We start from the raw sequence: 17,517 nt of genomic DNA, 5'->3' as shown, positions 1-17,517 counted from the left end.
CGGTCTTGAGTACTATTTGATACTACTCAAATGATTGTTGTTATTTAAGTTTCTTTTATACCTCAGGTCAAACCTGATCCCATCTCCCTTTTATACCTCCCCTTTTTCTTTAACTCTGGCGACTTCTGTCTAGCTTTACATTTCTCTATTCTTTGCAAGAGAAATTGATGCTTCAAATAGGATCTGTTAAAACACTTTCCATACCTTGGATTGATGTGGTTCCTCATCAATTGGACTCCCAAGCTCCCTACAGGAAATGTTTTGAATACAAAGTGGTCCTTCTGAAAAGCATAGTAATTGATAGACTGTCACCAAATCAATTTGTATTTAAATAGTCTTCCATGAAAATTTGTCTCCCATGAAAATTTCACCTTGCCAATGTTGTTGCCTCATTAATAAAGCCTTCTGATTGCTAAGAAACCACTATTCATTGGTTGGTAGACCAATAGAAATCCTCTTAAAAACCACAAAGAACCAAGATCATTTGTTATAAGTCCTTTAAGAGGCATTCGATTTATAGAAGTTTAATAGGCTTCAAGCATTTTGAAATTCATGTGCACAAGTTATTTATGGGTGGTCCGACTTAGCTTTAAACATTCTGTGTAGAGTTCAAATTGAATTATAAGAGTTTCGGGACATGGTATTTTGGCACATAATAAGCGTTTAACAAATGCTATTTCATCCATTTTTCATTCATTCATGATATTAGTTCTTTTTCTTCTCTGGAATTCCTCTCTTAAAATTCATTGTCCAGATTACTGTTATTTGACCACAAAATCATAGAACTGCCAAGTTGCAAGAGGCCTCATAGACCACCTAGCTTAATAGGTGATTTCCAAGAATCCCCAGTAAAATTAAACCAAAAAATGGTCATTCAAACTCCACTTGAAGATTTTAAGGGACAGGGAGCTTACATTTTTCCAAAGGCCTCTTCCATTATAGAACAATTCTGATTAGTAGGGCAAATTGCCCTAATTTTTACCCTAATTCTGCTGTCTGGAATCAAGCAGAACACATTGAATTCTTCCTTATGGCAAACATACAAATATTTGAAGGTCTTGATCATTCCCACTTTCAGTATTCTCTTCTTCAGTTTAAACAAGCATAGGTCCTTCTTCTAATTCTCATAAAGCTACCCAGATCTGAATGTTTGGGAGAAAAATTAATGTTGCACAACTAAGCAGAAAATAGGGGGCTCTTTCTTCTTGCAGATGGAAAATACAAAATTAGGGAAATTGGTTTAAATTATTTCAAGAGAACTACAGATTTGCTCTAAGAACTTCTTGGAGTATTGTAAAACATTCTGAGGAGTTTACCAAAAAAGACACAATTTCTTCTTCAGAGGTCTTCAAAATGATTAACCAAGACAATCTTAATTTTGGGAAGTTTCAAGAAAAAGTAATCTAAGTTCATATAAAGTCTGAATTACAGAATATTTTTAAAATAAGATTTCTTTATGTCAAGTCCTTAAGTAATTTATTTGAGGCCAGCATATTGACTGATGAAGTCCCCGCCTTAATGAATAGAAGGATTGCATAATTAGTATGTCAACTCACTAGTCAAAACATTAATGACAACATTAATGATATTATAATACAAAAAGAGTGACATCTGAACAATTAGGATTCTACTCATTTACCTTACAGGGGTCTGAAATTTTTCTGGTTTTAGAAATTTCCTTCTTCATAAGAATTCTAGAATTTTACAAGTGGAAGCAATGACTTATAAAAAAATCATTGAGGTTGACTCACTTTATAAATGAGGAAACTGAAGCCCAGAAATATTAAAGGACACATGCAAGGTTACAGTTAACTGTTGGCAGAACTCAAGCACAGTGCTTTTTCCGCCAGACTACTCTTACAACGTTTTACTGGAAAAATATTATATTGGGAATATACAGATTATATTGGGCATCTGGGTGGTTTAAATCTGGCTTCACATACTTATTAGTAGTGTGATACTAGGCAAGTCATTTAATATTTTTTGGCCTCAGTATGCTGTGAGAACAAAATGACATAATATTTTATAAAGCTCTTTGCAAACTTTGAAGTATAAATGCTAGGTTTTTATTAATTCTACCACTACTACTATTGTCATTATTGTTGTTATTATCGAAAGCAGGTGATATAACAAAATTTTCAAGTAGCCTAGAAAATTTGGAGAGTACTAATTTACCCAGAAGGCAGCTAGATGCCATCATAGTGCACAGAGTGCCAGCCTGTAGTCAGGAGATGTAGTCATCTCCCTGAGTTCAAATTTGGCCTCAGATACTTACTAGCTGTGTGATCCTGGGCAAGTCATTTCAACCTGTTTGCCTCTGTTTCTTCATCTGTAAAATGAGCTGCAGGAGGAAATGACAAATCACTCCAGCATTTTGGCTAAGAAAACCCTAAAAAGCATCATGAAGGCTTGAACATGACTGAAACAATACACAAAACAGTTTTCTACTATTCAATCCATAGCTTCTTGACCTGATGAAAAAAGTCTTTCACGACCAAATATCAACAGTGATTATCTTATGTTCACCATTTTCATTTCTAGCCAAACAATCAGAGTACTGACAATTTCATTCTCCTGAAAATCCTGACCCAATAGGACCCAATTTTTTAAGTTCATAAACAACTGCTGGACCAATTACAATTTAGTCCAGTCATTAAAACAGCCTCCTTGTGTTAATGAATAAATTAACTTTATTAGACATATTCAGAAGATTTATATATTTGAAAATAGATTTTAAAATAGTATTTTAAAAGTATTCCATAACCTAGGGCTTTTCACGCATTCAAGTTAGCCTTTCTCCAATTAGTATGAGTTGGAGGAGAGTCATTATATATAGTCTCTATGTAAATGAAATGTTATGATATCTGAAACTAAAACTTACATTACCTCAAAGTGGCAGTCTTATAAACAATTACATCATTGTATTATAAAAATCAAGATCATATCTTCTGTTGCATGATGTGGCCTCTGTAGTTATCAAAATTTGGAATGATTTTGTTTGTTGGGTTTTTTTCACTGAGGTTATAGATATACTTCTCCATTCATCAAGTGTGACAAGTTTATTAATATTACCTTTGACAGCGTATTTATGAAGAAATAAGTCATTGTCTCTGAAATAATTTAGTAAAGAAATATAAATGATATAGTGATAGAAAAGTAGTAGAAATTAATATATTTGACAAGGCAAAAATCCCATGATAAGGAACTACAAGAAAATATATGTTTGATTTGTTGGGGGAAAAATTTTCAGTCATTAAAGCAGAATACTTTAACAAATAAACCAGTTTAAAAATTCTCCTAAGATAATATAGTGGTGATATCTTTTTGATTGTTGTTTTATTTTCTCAATATGTTGACTGATCTTTTTCCTTGTCTAGGCAGTGCAATTCAGGTCCTGAAAGAGTGGAATATGACGGGGAAGAAGAAGGTAAAGTATTTAATGTTGATCTCAAAACAGCCTCAGCCAAATTCCTTTGTTTTTCTGCAGTAGCATGTTGTTTTGTGCTGATTTTATTCATGGTTATATCTGTATTCACAAAATTACCAAAAAAGTGAGCATTTCCCATTATTAGTCTTGTATACTGTTCTGAGCATTGGCAGTCTTATGTTTAGGGAAACATCTTTTATCCTTAGGCATCCTTACATCTTTCTAGTAAAAAAAAATTGTAAAGAGAAGTTAATTCAGAAATTTAAAAGATTCTAGGCCAAATATATCTGAAATTGCCTAGAGCATGGAGGATGAGAAGCATCATGTAGCAACTCAGATAGACCAAAAAATTTTTTAAGAAACTTTCACATGTTTCCTCAAATACAAGAAATCTGTACTAGGTCTGGGTTGCTTTATGAAACCATTTTTGGTAATATATGTGTGTATGTTGGAATGTAACTTGTGTAAGTGTATATATTTTTATGTATATGTTATATATGTATATATATACATACTTGCATTTATATAATATACATGAATGTATATTTATAGGAATATTATACAACATACACATGTTATTTTTCAATCTGTGTGTACATCTATATGCACATGTGTATTGTATATTACTGTGTAACACCATGTGTCACATGTATCTCTGTGTATACATATATATGTGTATATGCATTTTTATGTAAAAGTTATGTCTTATAGAAACACACCTATATATCTACATACATGCTATATACATATATATATATATTTTATAAAATATGTGTATATGTGCCTATTGCACAAGTACATTAATGGCATACAGTACTGTATTTGATATGTATGTTCTATTTTCATTATGTATATGTACAAGTATCTATACACTCACATGCCTATACATTATATAATGAATATGTATGCATATATATATATATACACATACATACACATATGCACACCTACCTCAACAAAAAAAAAAAAAAAGAAAGAAGGAAAAGAAACAGCAGAAAGGCAAAGAAGTCTCCGTGTGTGTGTGTGTGTGTGTGTGTGTGTGTGTGTGTGTGTGTGTGTGTGTGTTTTCTGAGGCAATTGGGGTTAAGTGACTTGCCCAGGGTCACACAGCTAGGAAGTGGTAAGTGTCTGAGGCTGGATTTGAACTCTGGTCCTCCTGACTTAAGGGGTTATGCTCTACTCACTGCACCACCTACCTGCCCCTTCCTATTATATATTGAATTTATTGTAAGTCATTCCTCACACAAGTACCCTATTTCTCTAATCTGCTCACACATGCTTATCCAGAGGGCCCTCAACTGTTGAGTATACTCTATATAAAGAGGGTGACCTGCTTCAAGACTGCAGGCTCGTATACAAAGAATTTATTTCCCATTCTCTCCACATACAGAGAAATGTGTATGATCACTAGGATTAAAGTTTTTGAGGCAGAAGCCATTAGTTCAGTCTTTTTATTTGATAGATAAGTAAAGTGAAGCTTGGAGCGGTTAAACGACTTTCCAGAGAAATGCATGAAAGACTTTGTCATATGCATTGCTAAAAATCTAAATAAATTCTATCTCCAGCACTATTATCTCCTCCTAATGTGGTACCACTATCAAAAAAGGAATTGAAATGACAAGATCATAGATTGAGACTTGAAAAGCACTTCAGAGGCCATTGATTGCAAATCTTAAAATGCTAGCTATAATAATAATTATTATTATTAAAGAAACTAATGTTCAAAGAAATCATTGACAGAGTAAAATTTTTAAAAGATATGTACAGAAGATGAAAGCAAAGATTGGTAACAAATTGGAAATTCAAAAATCTTTGCATGGTCCTTTAAGAATAGTGTCAGGAGTGTTAATGTTCAAAATGAGCTGAGTCTAGCAAAGAAAATTTAGGACAACAGAAAGGGCTTTTGTGCTGCTTCTACATGGAGGGGGGAGGAAGAAATGAAAGGCTTGGGTTTAGTGTGACTTGTTCTTGATAAAGTCATGCTAGTTCTTAAGGATCATTGTTTCTTTTTATACATATCCATTTGCTATTCCTTTATTAATATTTTCTGGAATTTTTCCAGGAATCAAATATAGGCTACCTGGACTATAATTTGAACAACAGGATAACATTTACCTCTTTCCTAGTCCCCTTAGTCTTCCAAATATCACTGATAGTGACTCAGTACTCACAGTTGCCAGTTCTTTCATTACTCTAAGATGTAGTTCATCTGGGTCTGGAGACTTGAACTTATCAAAGGCAACTAGTTACTCTATTACTATTTTCTTATTTATCTTGGGTATCAATTTTTATTAGCTATTTTTTCCAGTTCTTTCCAGGCCAAAGATCATTCTCCTTGAGAGAGAAAACAAAATTCGAATCAAGCAGCAAATCTTTTTTTAAATGTTAGTTTTTATCCTCTCATCTATCCTAAGCAGAATCTGATATCGCCTCTGATTTTTCTCTTTTCCTTATGAAAACCCTTTCTGTTGTTCTAAATTTAACTTGCCAGTTTTAGCTCATTCTGAACATTAACACTCTTGACACTATTCTTAAAGGACCATGCAAGGCTTTTGTATTCACTCTTTGTTACCTGTCCTTGCCTACATCTCTTGTACATGTTTTGTAAAAATTTAACTCAGTTGACAATTTCCCTGAACATTAGTCTTTTTAATAATAATAATAATAATAATAATAATAATAATAATAATAATAATAATAATTAGTATTTCTATAATGCTTTAAGGTTTACAAAATATTGAATGTGTGTGTGTGTATGTGTGTGTGTGTGTGTGTGTGTATTCTTATTTGATCCTTACAACAACTCTGGGAGAAATGCTATTATTATTCTCATTTTATATTTCAGGAACTGAGGTTGATAGAAGTTAAGTGAATTTTCTATGGTCATAAAACTCCTAAATGTCTTAGTAGGATTTGAAATTGGATCTTCCTGACTCCATGTTCACTCCTCTACCTGCCTTTGTTTAAATAATCTCTTTTTACTGTCATTTTTTCTTCCCATCTGAATTCTCTTTTCTTCTCTAGAACTGACTGCATCTATATTGTTTTAGTCCACAGTTGTGCTATTTATTTATTTGAAGTCTATGATATATTTCATATAGAAGTATGTTGGGAATAACTGGTGAAAAAATTCACCCATCAGACTTTTTCATAAAAGAATATAAGACTCATATTAGTCTATGTATGCCTGGTTTCCCTTTCCTTCTTTATTAGAACTTTGTCATGATTTCTATAATTTCTACTCTCTGTGTTGGTGAGAATAAGATCAAGTATCAAATCACCTCACTTCGTTGGTTCTTAGCTTTTAAAAGATGGAATTATAATTGACAAATTTAAAGAAATTACTAGTTTTTTTCATTTTTGTCAGAGAGCTTCAGCAGATGTCTATATATTATCTATTTTCCAACATTTTTATCTTTAGGAAGTCTCTCTACACTTATTTGGTGATTTCTTTAGTTCCCATGAATTTAGTTATTATTTCTAACTAAATATTTTTCTAATTTCCTGCCCTTTACTTAATTTGTGTCCACATTTACAACCACTTAGTAAACAGTCCATCTAATATCCCACCTGACAGCACTTATAATTTATGGTCAGCACAAATAATTTAGAGGGGAAGAGGATGAATTCAGCTTTTAACTATAATTGAATATAGTTAAAAGCTGAATTCATCCTCTTCCCCTCTAAATTCTTCTCTTATCCCTCAAAACCCCTCATTTCTGTTGAGGGCAACAAAGTTATTCCAAGCTTCTAGCTTCAGATTCTTGGAATTTCCTTGATTCTTTCATTTCCTTCATTCCCATAATTCATCAATTGCTAATTCTTATCAATTTGACTTCCACAGCATTCCTGGCAGCCTTGCCCTACTCCCTCACATACACATACATTTAGGTCAGATAGATCATCTTTTGCCTGTGCTAGTGAAATTGCTTTCAGTATTTCCCTATATCTAATCTATGATTTGAACTACTGAGATGATCTTATGCACAGGTATGACTTTGTCATTGATCAAAATAATAACTATTTGTGGATCCTTTTGGTCTATAAGGATAAAATTCAAACTCAGGTTTAGAAAAAAACCCTCTGCAACCTGTTTCCACTATAACTTTTTCAACCCTATTTTGTTCTACAATGGACTATTCCCCCATATCCAGAATACACTTTTCCTCACTTCCAACTTTTATATAACTTATTTTTCTTCAAGGTACCACCTGGCGCACCTGTTCTGCCTAACTTTCCTTGAACTCCTCTCTTTCCCTCCTCAAATGTTTTAGGATACTTTGCTTGATTTTTCCTTTGCTCCCTAAACTCCTTACCTTATATAACACTTATCTATCATCTATATCATATTGCCTCTCCACAACTATCCTGTCTGTCCCTTGTAAAATATAAGCTCTATAAAGGCAGAAATCATTTAATTTTTAACCTTTAAATTCTCAGTACTTGCTCTGACACCTTGCATATAATAAGTGCTTATTACATTTTTTAAATTTCATTTCAGATGTTGCAATTGGAAGTATGATATTTTGGCCCCTCTGAGTATTTCAGGAGCATTATTTATAAACACTGAATTATATGCTACAAATCTCTCCATTGATTTCTCAGATATTCAATGCATCACCTACTATTCAGTTTTTGGTATTGGGTTGGGGGTATTTTTGGTCTAACATTTTAACACACATACATTTATTACTCAAAAAATTTGGTAGGCAGTGAATTAGTTGTGGTAGGTAATTGTTAAATAATGCACTCTCCCTCTCACAGGTTCTGTTTGAACAGCTGGAAAATGAATATGAAAACACATTTCATTCAGATTGTATACTTGTTCTCTTTTATTTCAAGGGTTTACACAGAATAATGTTTCTTTCCCCATTATTTTTTTCCAGAACAATAAAAGAAAACGGAGCAAGTCCAAGCAGCACCAAGGCAATAAAGATGCTAAGGATAAGGTGGACAAGACAGAAGCAGCCTCCCTAGTGCCACCAGGAATGTACAACTGCCACGTGAATGGCTGCGACAAGGACAGCTCTTCCACTGAGTCTGCCCAGGAGAAAACAGAAAGGCTCCCTCGGGAAAAGAAACCCTCAGCTACTGAGGAACCACTTCAAGTGCAAGCAGAAGTTACAGGTCAGTGTCCATCCCTAGGACCACAGCCAAGCCAAAGCAAATACGACTGTTACAAACAAAATATTTGCCATCTGTCTGAGAGGGATTCAGTTGAAGTAGAATAGCCATAATATCAGGGGAACCTTGCTATGGACATCCTGAGAGAAAGAATGAATATTCAACTTGTAGCAGAAATTCTGAAAGGAATCAGGAAAGTGCTAGTGGCCATTTATCAAGAAATAGAACTTGCGCTTAGCTGCTGACTTGTAAGAGCAGCCGGTGTGGCACTGTAGCTGTGGCAAAGTAACAGGATGCCTTGAGGCAAGCTACCATATTAACCCCTTGCTCAGTAAAAGTTTTTAACTCATAAAAAAAATCCTATAGAGGATTTTAGAGATAGGTTTCTGAGTAAATCATGGAAATTGTCAAAAGAAATAGGATTGTTGGTTTATAGAAATTATCATACTAATTCTGTAAAATGAAGTATACCTATTTTATAAGAAAATATTCCTTTGAATATAACATGACATATTAAACAATTTATATCTCTAAAATGTGCATAGTTTTTTTTTTAACTTCTGGACATAGTTTGTTTTCTGGCAAAGCAGTCTTTATCATAGACATAATCACACAAATTAATAGAATTTCTAAAGTCTAAATAATATAGTCATCATTTCAACAAATAACATATCTACTACCTTGCTATGTTGCTTGGAAAATCCTCTGTAAAATATGGAGATTGGATTTGGATGATGTTATCACAGATTTGAAACCAGGAAATTGAGGCTGAGAGCAGTTGAGTGTCTTATCTAAGATCATACAATGTAGCACTTGAAAAAGCTAGGTTTGGAGCCCAAGTTCTTTGATTCCAGTGTTCTTTGCCTTGTGGTCTTAGTTCTTCTTATTCACAAGTCTTTGAGCTAATTATTTCCTTTCTGTTGATCTCCTTTTTTAAGCAAAATTAATAAGTTGGACTAGATAATCAAAGGCCCTTTGAACTCTGGGCTTCATTTGGATCTGATTTTACTGTGTACAAGATTTTATTTCAGGGGATGTGAAGATATATGACACCACAAAGACTAAATTAAATTGTAGAAATCACACACACACACACACACACACACACACACACACACACAAACACAAGATTAGCAAAAGGTGTTTAGAAAGAAGAGATATCACATCAAACTGGAGTGGACAGGGAAACTGTTAAGGAGAAGGTAGGATTATGATTGCATCTTGGGAAAAAAAAAGAAAAATTTCAAAGGTAAAGGAATGACAGGTCATTTGATGTAACAAAAACAAAGGCAGAGAAGCAGAAAATTCATAAAATATGATGATTGATGAATTTATATTAAATAGCTAAAATTTTCAATATTGGCCCATAGTGTTTTTATAGTCTAAATATGAGCTCAAAATACTAATTTTCTGACATAAAAAAATTTATGACAGAATCAAGAACTATTCAGATAACCTTTATCATAAAATGACTACTTTACAAAAGAAACCACTATTGTCCAGTATCAATCTGAAATTGGTTTGCTTTTTTCTTTTTTTAGTGTTTTATTATGCTATAAGTTTTACACAGCTTTGATTTATTAAGCTTGAGAAGAAGGAAATTAAACAATTAGGAGAGGCAGAATCCCAACTTGCCTTGGTATTATTTTCATTTGAATCACTTTCAAAATCTAATTGCTCAAGTTATCATTTTGACATTAATCACAAACCAAAGGCCCATCAGTATTAGAGGAAATGCATTCCAGGTGTACTGATTATTCTCTTTGGGAGTCCTTTTGGCAAGGTGAATAGAAGGCTGATCTTTGAGTGAGGAAGACCTGGGTTGAGTTCTAACTCTAACCCATACTATTTGACCCTGGGCCAGTCATTTACCCCCTCAGTCTTCCAGGAAACCTTCCAATGTCATAAGTTACACAAGTTACTGGAGGATCAGGAAAAACAAGTGAACATTAATTGGCATCTTCTGTCTAACAGGTATTTTGCCATATTCCAGGAATGCAAAAGGAAAATGCTTTCAAGCAGCTCATAATAAATAACATGTACACATGTAAAGAAACATGGCATAGCTCTCCAGGAATGGCTGGTTATAAAAAAATATTGAAAACTTATGCAGAACAATGGAAGGTGATTTGCTGGGAGACATTTGCAGGGTCTGTCATGGAACCCTTTGGCTGAAGCTTTTGGACTCTTTTTTTGATAGTTCAGTTAAGTTTAACTGAAGTTTTGGGGCCCCTTATCAGAAGAATATTTTTAAATGCATAAAAATAAAATATATTGGATTTAAAAGAAACCTAATTCTGAAAAACAAATATCAAAATACTCAAAAAACAATTCAGTAAAATATCTTGTGGTAGATCTATGAACTATAGTGAATTTGAATAATCAAAATAAAGGGTATTTTAAAATATCTTCAACAACTCTAACATAAGAAAAGAAATTCTGATTTCTTTTAGTTACAAAGTCACATGTACTGCTAATAACATTGTAGTTTGTTGCTTATATTGATAATTAAAGGAAAAGATAAATTTCATTTAAAAGTTAATGAAAATAAAGCTTTAATTTTCTTCAAATTCTAGTTCACTGATCTCCATAAGTCTATTTAGAAACTCCTTAGGCAATTAACACAGTACTTGGAATGCTTTTGTTATTGTTCAGTCAGTCAGCCACGTCTAATTTTTCATCACCCTGTGAAACCATATCATACCAAGGCCCTTCTTGTCCTCCACTATCTCTTGAAGTTAGTCCAAGTTCAAGTTCATTGTTTCCATGATACTATCTATCCATCTCATATCTACCAAACATATCCTCTTCCATTTTATTTTCCTTTCTCCTTCAAGCTTTCGTAATGTCAAGGTTTTTTCCAATGAGTCCCATCTTCTCATTAGGTGTCCAAAATATTTAAGCCTCAGCTTCAGTACTTGACCTTACAGGGAATATTCTGAATAAGTGCTGAATATGTTGAATAAATGGTTGACTGACAGTGAATCCAGGTCCCTGCACTAGGGACACTGCTGGCTTTGGACACTTACAAGAGGGTAGAGTTTTGGGTCTCAGGTTTCATTCCAGAGGGGAGAACTGAAGGATCACCCAATGCCAGAAGCACCATCCCTCCATACCTCAGAATCAGAGGTGATCTACTACAATTTTTAATGATCAAAGGAGACAGAACCCAACCATAGAAAGTGATTATGAGAACAGAGAAGATGGGGGGGGGTTCATCTTCAAAGGAGAATAGGGAAACAAAAAAGTTCTCTCCTATCCTATCCTAAAAAGTAATGTCATATGGTCACCTGCCCAAAAAGAATTCAAAAAAGATTTTAAAAATCAAATGAGAGAAATTGTGGAAAAAATAAAAAGATTATGAAAACAAAGTCAACCAACTAAAAAAGGAGATCCAAAATCTTAAGGGAAAAAATGAGTCCTTGAAAACTAGAATTGAGCAAGGGGAAGCCAGTGAAGTTATGAGACCAAAAAATAATAAAATATAAATAATGAAAAAATAGGAGAGAATAAGAAATATCTCATAAGAAAAATGATGAAAAAATAGAAGAGAATATGAAATATCTCATAAGAAAAATGGCTGATCTGATGAACAGATCAAGAAAAGAAAACTTAAAAATAAACAGACTATCTGAAAACTATGATTAGAAAAAAGAAACTTGATCCAATAATACAAGAAGTAATTAAAGAAACTTGTCATGAAATGTGAAAAGAAGAGGGGAAAGTAGAAATAGAAACAATCTAATAATCACCACCTAAAAGAGATCCTATAAGGAAAACCTAGGAACATAATAGTCAAATTCTGAAACCCCCATGTTAGGGAGAAAACATTACAAGCAACAAGGAAAAGAAAAATGTGTTGGAATCATAGAATAACATGGCATGTAGCAGCAGTTACATTAAAATACTATAGTTCTCAGGACATTATATGCAAATATATAAAGACACAAAAGAACTGGGATTGTCAAAAATATACTGAGCAAAATTAAGCATAATCCTGAATGAAAAACAAAATGAACATTCAATGAATTGCCAGATATTGAGGATTTTATTGCAAAAAGACTTGAACTTATAGAAAATTTGACATATAAGATCCAAGAGAAATATAAAGTAAACATCAAAGATTAATTACAAGGGACTAAATAAGGACAAATTTATTTTGTGTACATGGAAATGTAATCCATGTGTCTAAGATTGTCTTTAGTAACTAGGTAGTTTGAAAGAAAGATTGGGGTAGATCTTAGTATGATATTATTCTAAACATATACCTTGTAGGAAAAGGTAAAAAGTAATTATGTTATACAAATGATGAGAGAAAGAACTGACAAAGAAAATTTAGATGAAGGAGGAAGACTCGGTTCTGGAGCACTACTCTCATTGGGAATGGGTTAGAGAGAGAAAATACAAATATATCTAAAAGGGCATAAAAAAGTCTTCTAAATTTATAAATAAATAAGAAGGGGAGAGAATAATTATGATAAAAGGGAAGTATGGAAGGGTGGTAGAAGAGTACAATAAAGTATATAGATTAAATAGAATGAGATAATAAGGGAGGGAAAGAGTGAAGGGAGAAAATAAGGAGGGAATCCTTGGAGGGGAGAGAGGTAGATTAAGTTAAGCAAGTTGGTAGAAGTAAAAGCAGGGGAGTCAACAGGGATGGGAAGTAAGTGTTACACGCAAAAATAACAATAGTGATCAGGAGCATAATTTTAATGAAAAAAAAACCCAAGCATACAAAGTTTAAGCTAAAATAGAATTAATCAAAAGAGAAAATTAGGGAAAATATATGTCAGCCATAATAATCAACATTGTTTTCAACTATTTAAAATAACTAAAGAAAATTAAATAATGCTGTGATATAGGAAATGATGAGTTGATAGATTTAGAAAAATATAAACTCAGGCTTATGAAAGATGGTGTTATCCATCTTTAGAAAAACAGAAAACAAGCAAGCATAATAGAACTTTATATAGATGTATATGAAAGTATATATGTACAATTATGTATATATTTTTGTGTCTGTGTGCATGTGTATTTATGTGTATGTGCATCTGCACTTAATTGTTCTTGGGGAAGGTGAGGGGGGAAAAAGAAGGAAAAAAGAATAAGTTAAAAAGTACATAGCAGGAATCAAAAGAAAGCCTATAAGAAAGCAAAGATGGAGAGCTCTGAACACAATGTGTAGTATTTATTATATAGGCTTTCTTGGAATATAAAGTTTTTATAATTTGAATTTGAATTATCTTTTATGTTCTGCTGTGTATATGGCAATTTTTTTCTATTTTTGTATTTGTTTTAAATAATTAAGTTTTTAAAAGGAAAAAACAAACAAAAAAATTAACCCTGCACTAGATTGAAGAAAGAAGCTTCTATATTGTGAATTCCATTACACTGATGAAATCATTCAAATAATTCCTTCCAAAAAAGTTTTGTGTTCAAATGTATTTTACAAATTCAAATATGTTCCAGAAGTGTACTGGAGGAGTTGCCAATTTAAAGAAACCCTTCTATAATCCCATAAACATTGATTAAGCACCCTCCTACTTTAGTCAGAGAATTCTATAAACCAGCATTTCTGCGATTTATCTCTTTTGGTAGGTCCTGTCTTCTTAGATTCATTTTTAATTTCAATGGGATCTTTTTCTCCTGCTATTTCTTTTTGCCAGTGATTCATTCAGAATATCTATAATTTATTGAGGTCTTCACAATAAGACATGAATATAAAATGGAGCTGCTACATGGGTTTTTGTAAAGCAGAAAAAATACCCACTTTGTAATAATATTACTACCATGCTATTATAACTGTAAAGAAAAATTTGGTCCTAGCTAATAACAGATTTACAGGTGTTATTCTTTCTCCATCCTCTCTAGAAAATAAATTGACAAGAAAGCTAATATAATTTTCATTAGGTTTCATGATGCAAATGAATCAGCAGATTCCCTGGAAAAACAATGCACAAGAAAGTTTTCCACTCTAGCTAAATTATTGCACTTAGGGAATCATTGACTGGTAGAGCTGAGGGAGCTTCACTTTGTAGAGCTATGAAGTGACTTGTCTAAAGTTAAACAGGATTAGACCTGTGGTCTCACCTGACTCCTATTTCAGTGTGCCCATCCTCCCTCTTCCTCTCTCATCTTGTTTCAAGTGTTTTTATATATGTTTATTGCTAAAGATCAGTTGCAGGGGAAAAAAAAAGAGGGGCGCCTTAGCTCTTGAAAACATAAATAATAAATTACATGACTAATAATAACTAGCAATTACCAATAATAACTGAAGAAGCAAAACATAATAGCTTTGTGAAATTCCAAGCAGATGGGGGGATTTTCAACATGACTAAAAGGCAATCTTCAATCTGTTCACGGATGTTCATTTATCAAACTTGCTAGTAATGAAATAGGCTCAAGGAAACTTGCTCTGGATAGCCCATTTGGGCAACAGACTGTGAATCATATGTTTTCTCTTTTTATAACACTTTGACATTCAGAATCTCCCTTTTTTCTAAAGCCTTAACCAGTTAAGCTAGCTTCAAGAGATGTGCAGGTGTTTCAGGGGTGTTAGTGTGACTTGCTAAATGAAAAATACCTACAGAAAGCAGGGGCCAGAATTAAAGGTTTTGGTTTTTTATTTTAGTGGTTGTTGTTTTAATCCTCTGTCATTTAAGTTCAGAAATACCTATGTGGTCATTGAGCATTACAATGAAAACTCCACAAAGCTGCCAAATTGATATTCCTAAAATACAAGTTTATGTCACTCACTCAAAAAAAATCTTCAGTGTCTTACTATTACTTCTCAGATAAAAAAGAAAATCCTCAGCTGAACATTTAAATCCCTTTACAATCTGGTTCCCACCTACCTCTCCAGTCTTATTTCATTTTAATCCCCTTTCACTCACTTTCTCTTCAATCAAATTGGCTCAGCAGCTCTTCCCTGAACCCAGTTTTCCATCTGCCTGTTTCCAAAGTCCCCATGTCTGAAATGTACTCAGACTTAGTGGCTCCCCAGAAAACACAGCTCAGAGTAGCTTTTCTATTTGTACTCTCTTTATCTTGAAATTACTTTTTATGTATTTTGTATTCATGTATATATGTGCATGTGTGTATGTATATATACACACATGTGTGTGCATATATGTATATAAGTATGTAAATACACACTATGTTATAAATGTATGTATATGTATGTGTATATATGTGTTGTTGATGTTGTTCAATCATTTCAGACTCATTGTGACACTATGAAAAAATGATAGCATAGTTTGCTATTTTTTTTTCCAGCTCATTTTACAGAAGAGAAAACTGAGATAAACTGGGTTTAGAGACTTGCATAGGGTCACACTGCTAGTCAGTATAAATAAGTTAGTAAAATTTGAAGTCAAGAAGATAAGCCTTCTTGATTTCAGGTCTAACACTCTATCTACTGTACTGCATATTTAATTTTTGTCTATATGTGTCTTATGTATGTGTGTATATGTGTGGATATGTCTGTCTCTTTCTTGTCCCCTCTGTCACAGAATATTTGAAGACAAAAATTTTCATTTTTGTCTTCATATTCTCAACACCTAGCATAGTGCCATGTATATGGTAGTTAACTAAGTGGCAAAGTGGATCAAATGCTCGACCTAAAGTTCAAATCCTACCACAGACATTATTAATTACATGACCCTTCATAAGTCACTTGAACTGTCTCAGTTTCCAAAACCATAAAATAAGGACAATACTAACATCTACTTCCTAGAGTAGTTGTTAGGATGATATGAGAATATTTGTAAAGAGGTTTGCAAAAATTAAAGCTCTCTATAAATATTATTATTATTGGAGAATTAATTTTTTCATATTGCACTAAATTTAATATGTCAACTGAAAGATTTGAAGTTTGGAGGTTTGTTATAAATTGGTTCTTATACTTAGTACTCAAAACTTCTACATAAAAATTAAATTTCAGGATAAAAGGGTATTTTACTCTAAAAGTTTTACATATCTTTGTACTGTGTACACATACATGTCTATATGCGTATATTGCAGAATATATATTACCTCAAGCCAAAGCAATTACCTCAGCAAAGAAGCATTATATTTCTTAGAGAAAAAGAGACAGAGAGGGAAAGAGAGAGAATCAGATATGGCCAACAGAAAAAAAACAAAATTTTTTCTTTTTTCTCTCTTTTCCTGGATCTAAATCAGACTGACTAGTAAATCCCCTACATTGTAGGACCCCAATGTCTGCTTGTCTCTGTTAGCTCAGAGATAAGTCTTCTACAGATTTATTTTTCTCAAAGCACCCAGAGAAATCTGGATTTGGTGTTTGATTTTTTTTTTTTTTTTAGGGAAGAGGCCTTGGGTTATTTGTTCCAATCAGTGGTTGCCATAATCTGCTTGCTAATATATGCATGATTCCATTTTACAAAGCTTTTCTTCAATTTAATCTGCGTCTAAAAGAGCATAAAGTTTGCTAGTTTTCCTGTGAAGTATATATTTTATGTTTAAAGCAGTGCATTGGCATAGAACAATAATCACATTCTCCAACTGAGAGTGAATCAAATTTTACTAGAATTCAGAAAATATATGGAGCCCCTGCTTTATGCAGGAAGGCACCTGCTAAGCAGTAAGGGGGAAAAAAAGCGAAATGGCACTGTCCCTGACTTCGGAAAAGATGTTCTTCAAGAAAACATGGTCATGGGGCACAGTGGATAGAGCAGCAGCCCTGAAGGCAGGAGGCCCTGAGTTCAAATCTGCCCTCAGACCCTGAGCAAGTCACTTAACCCCAATTGCCTCAGGGAAAAATAAAAAGCAAAACAAAAAAAACAAAACAAAAACAACAACAAAAAAAAAACAAACATGGTCACTTTGAAGTGTCTGTGACTTTCTCTGTCCATGATTTTCTTAAAGGTAAAGATAATTTAACTTTCAAGGTCTAGCATAATCATATACTAACTGGAAGGGACTTTAGCAATTATTTAATCCATTTC

At 33.1% G+C, this 17,517-nt stretch overlaps 1 protein-coding gene across 5 annotated transcripts in view; it reads left to right on the top strand.

Moving 5' to 3' along the window:
- The window catches only part of SPATS2L (spermatogenesis associated serine rich 2 like), a 220,663-nt gene that overhangs the window by 151,065 nt on the left and 52,081 nt on the right, over positions 1-17,517 (top strand). For all 5 annotated transcript variants that reach the window (XM_074302748.1, XM_074302751.1, XM_074302752.1 and 2 more), the window contains exons 4-5: positions 3,378-3,427; positions 8,314-8,554. In XM_074302748.1, the coding sequence (XP_074158849.1) occupies positions 3,378-3,427; positions 8,314-8,554 (291 nt within the window). The remainder of the gene's footprint in view (positions 1-3,377; positions 3,428-8,313; positions 8,555-17,517) is intronic.

The sequence above is a fragment of the Sminthopsis crassicaudata genome, chromosome 3 (genome assembly GCF_048593235.1).
Source record: "Sminthopsis crassicaudata isolate SCR6 chromosome 3, ASM4859323v1, whole genome shotgun sequence".
Classification (NCBI taxonomy): domain Eukaryota; kingdom Metazoa; phylum Chordata; class Mammalia; order Dasyuromorphia; family Dasyuridae; genus Sminthopsis; species Sminthopsis crassicaudata.
The sequence above is the reverse complement of the archived record's forward strand: the minus strand, read 5'-3'. Positions and strand labels throughout refer to the sequence as shown.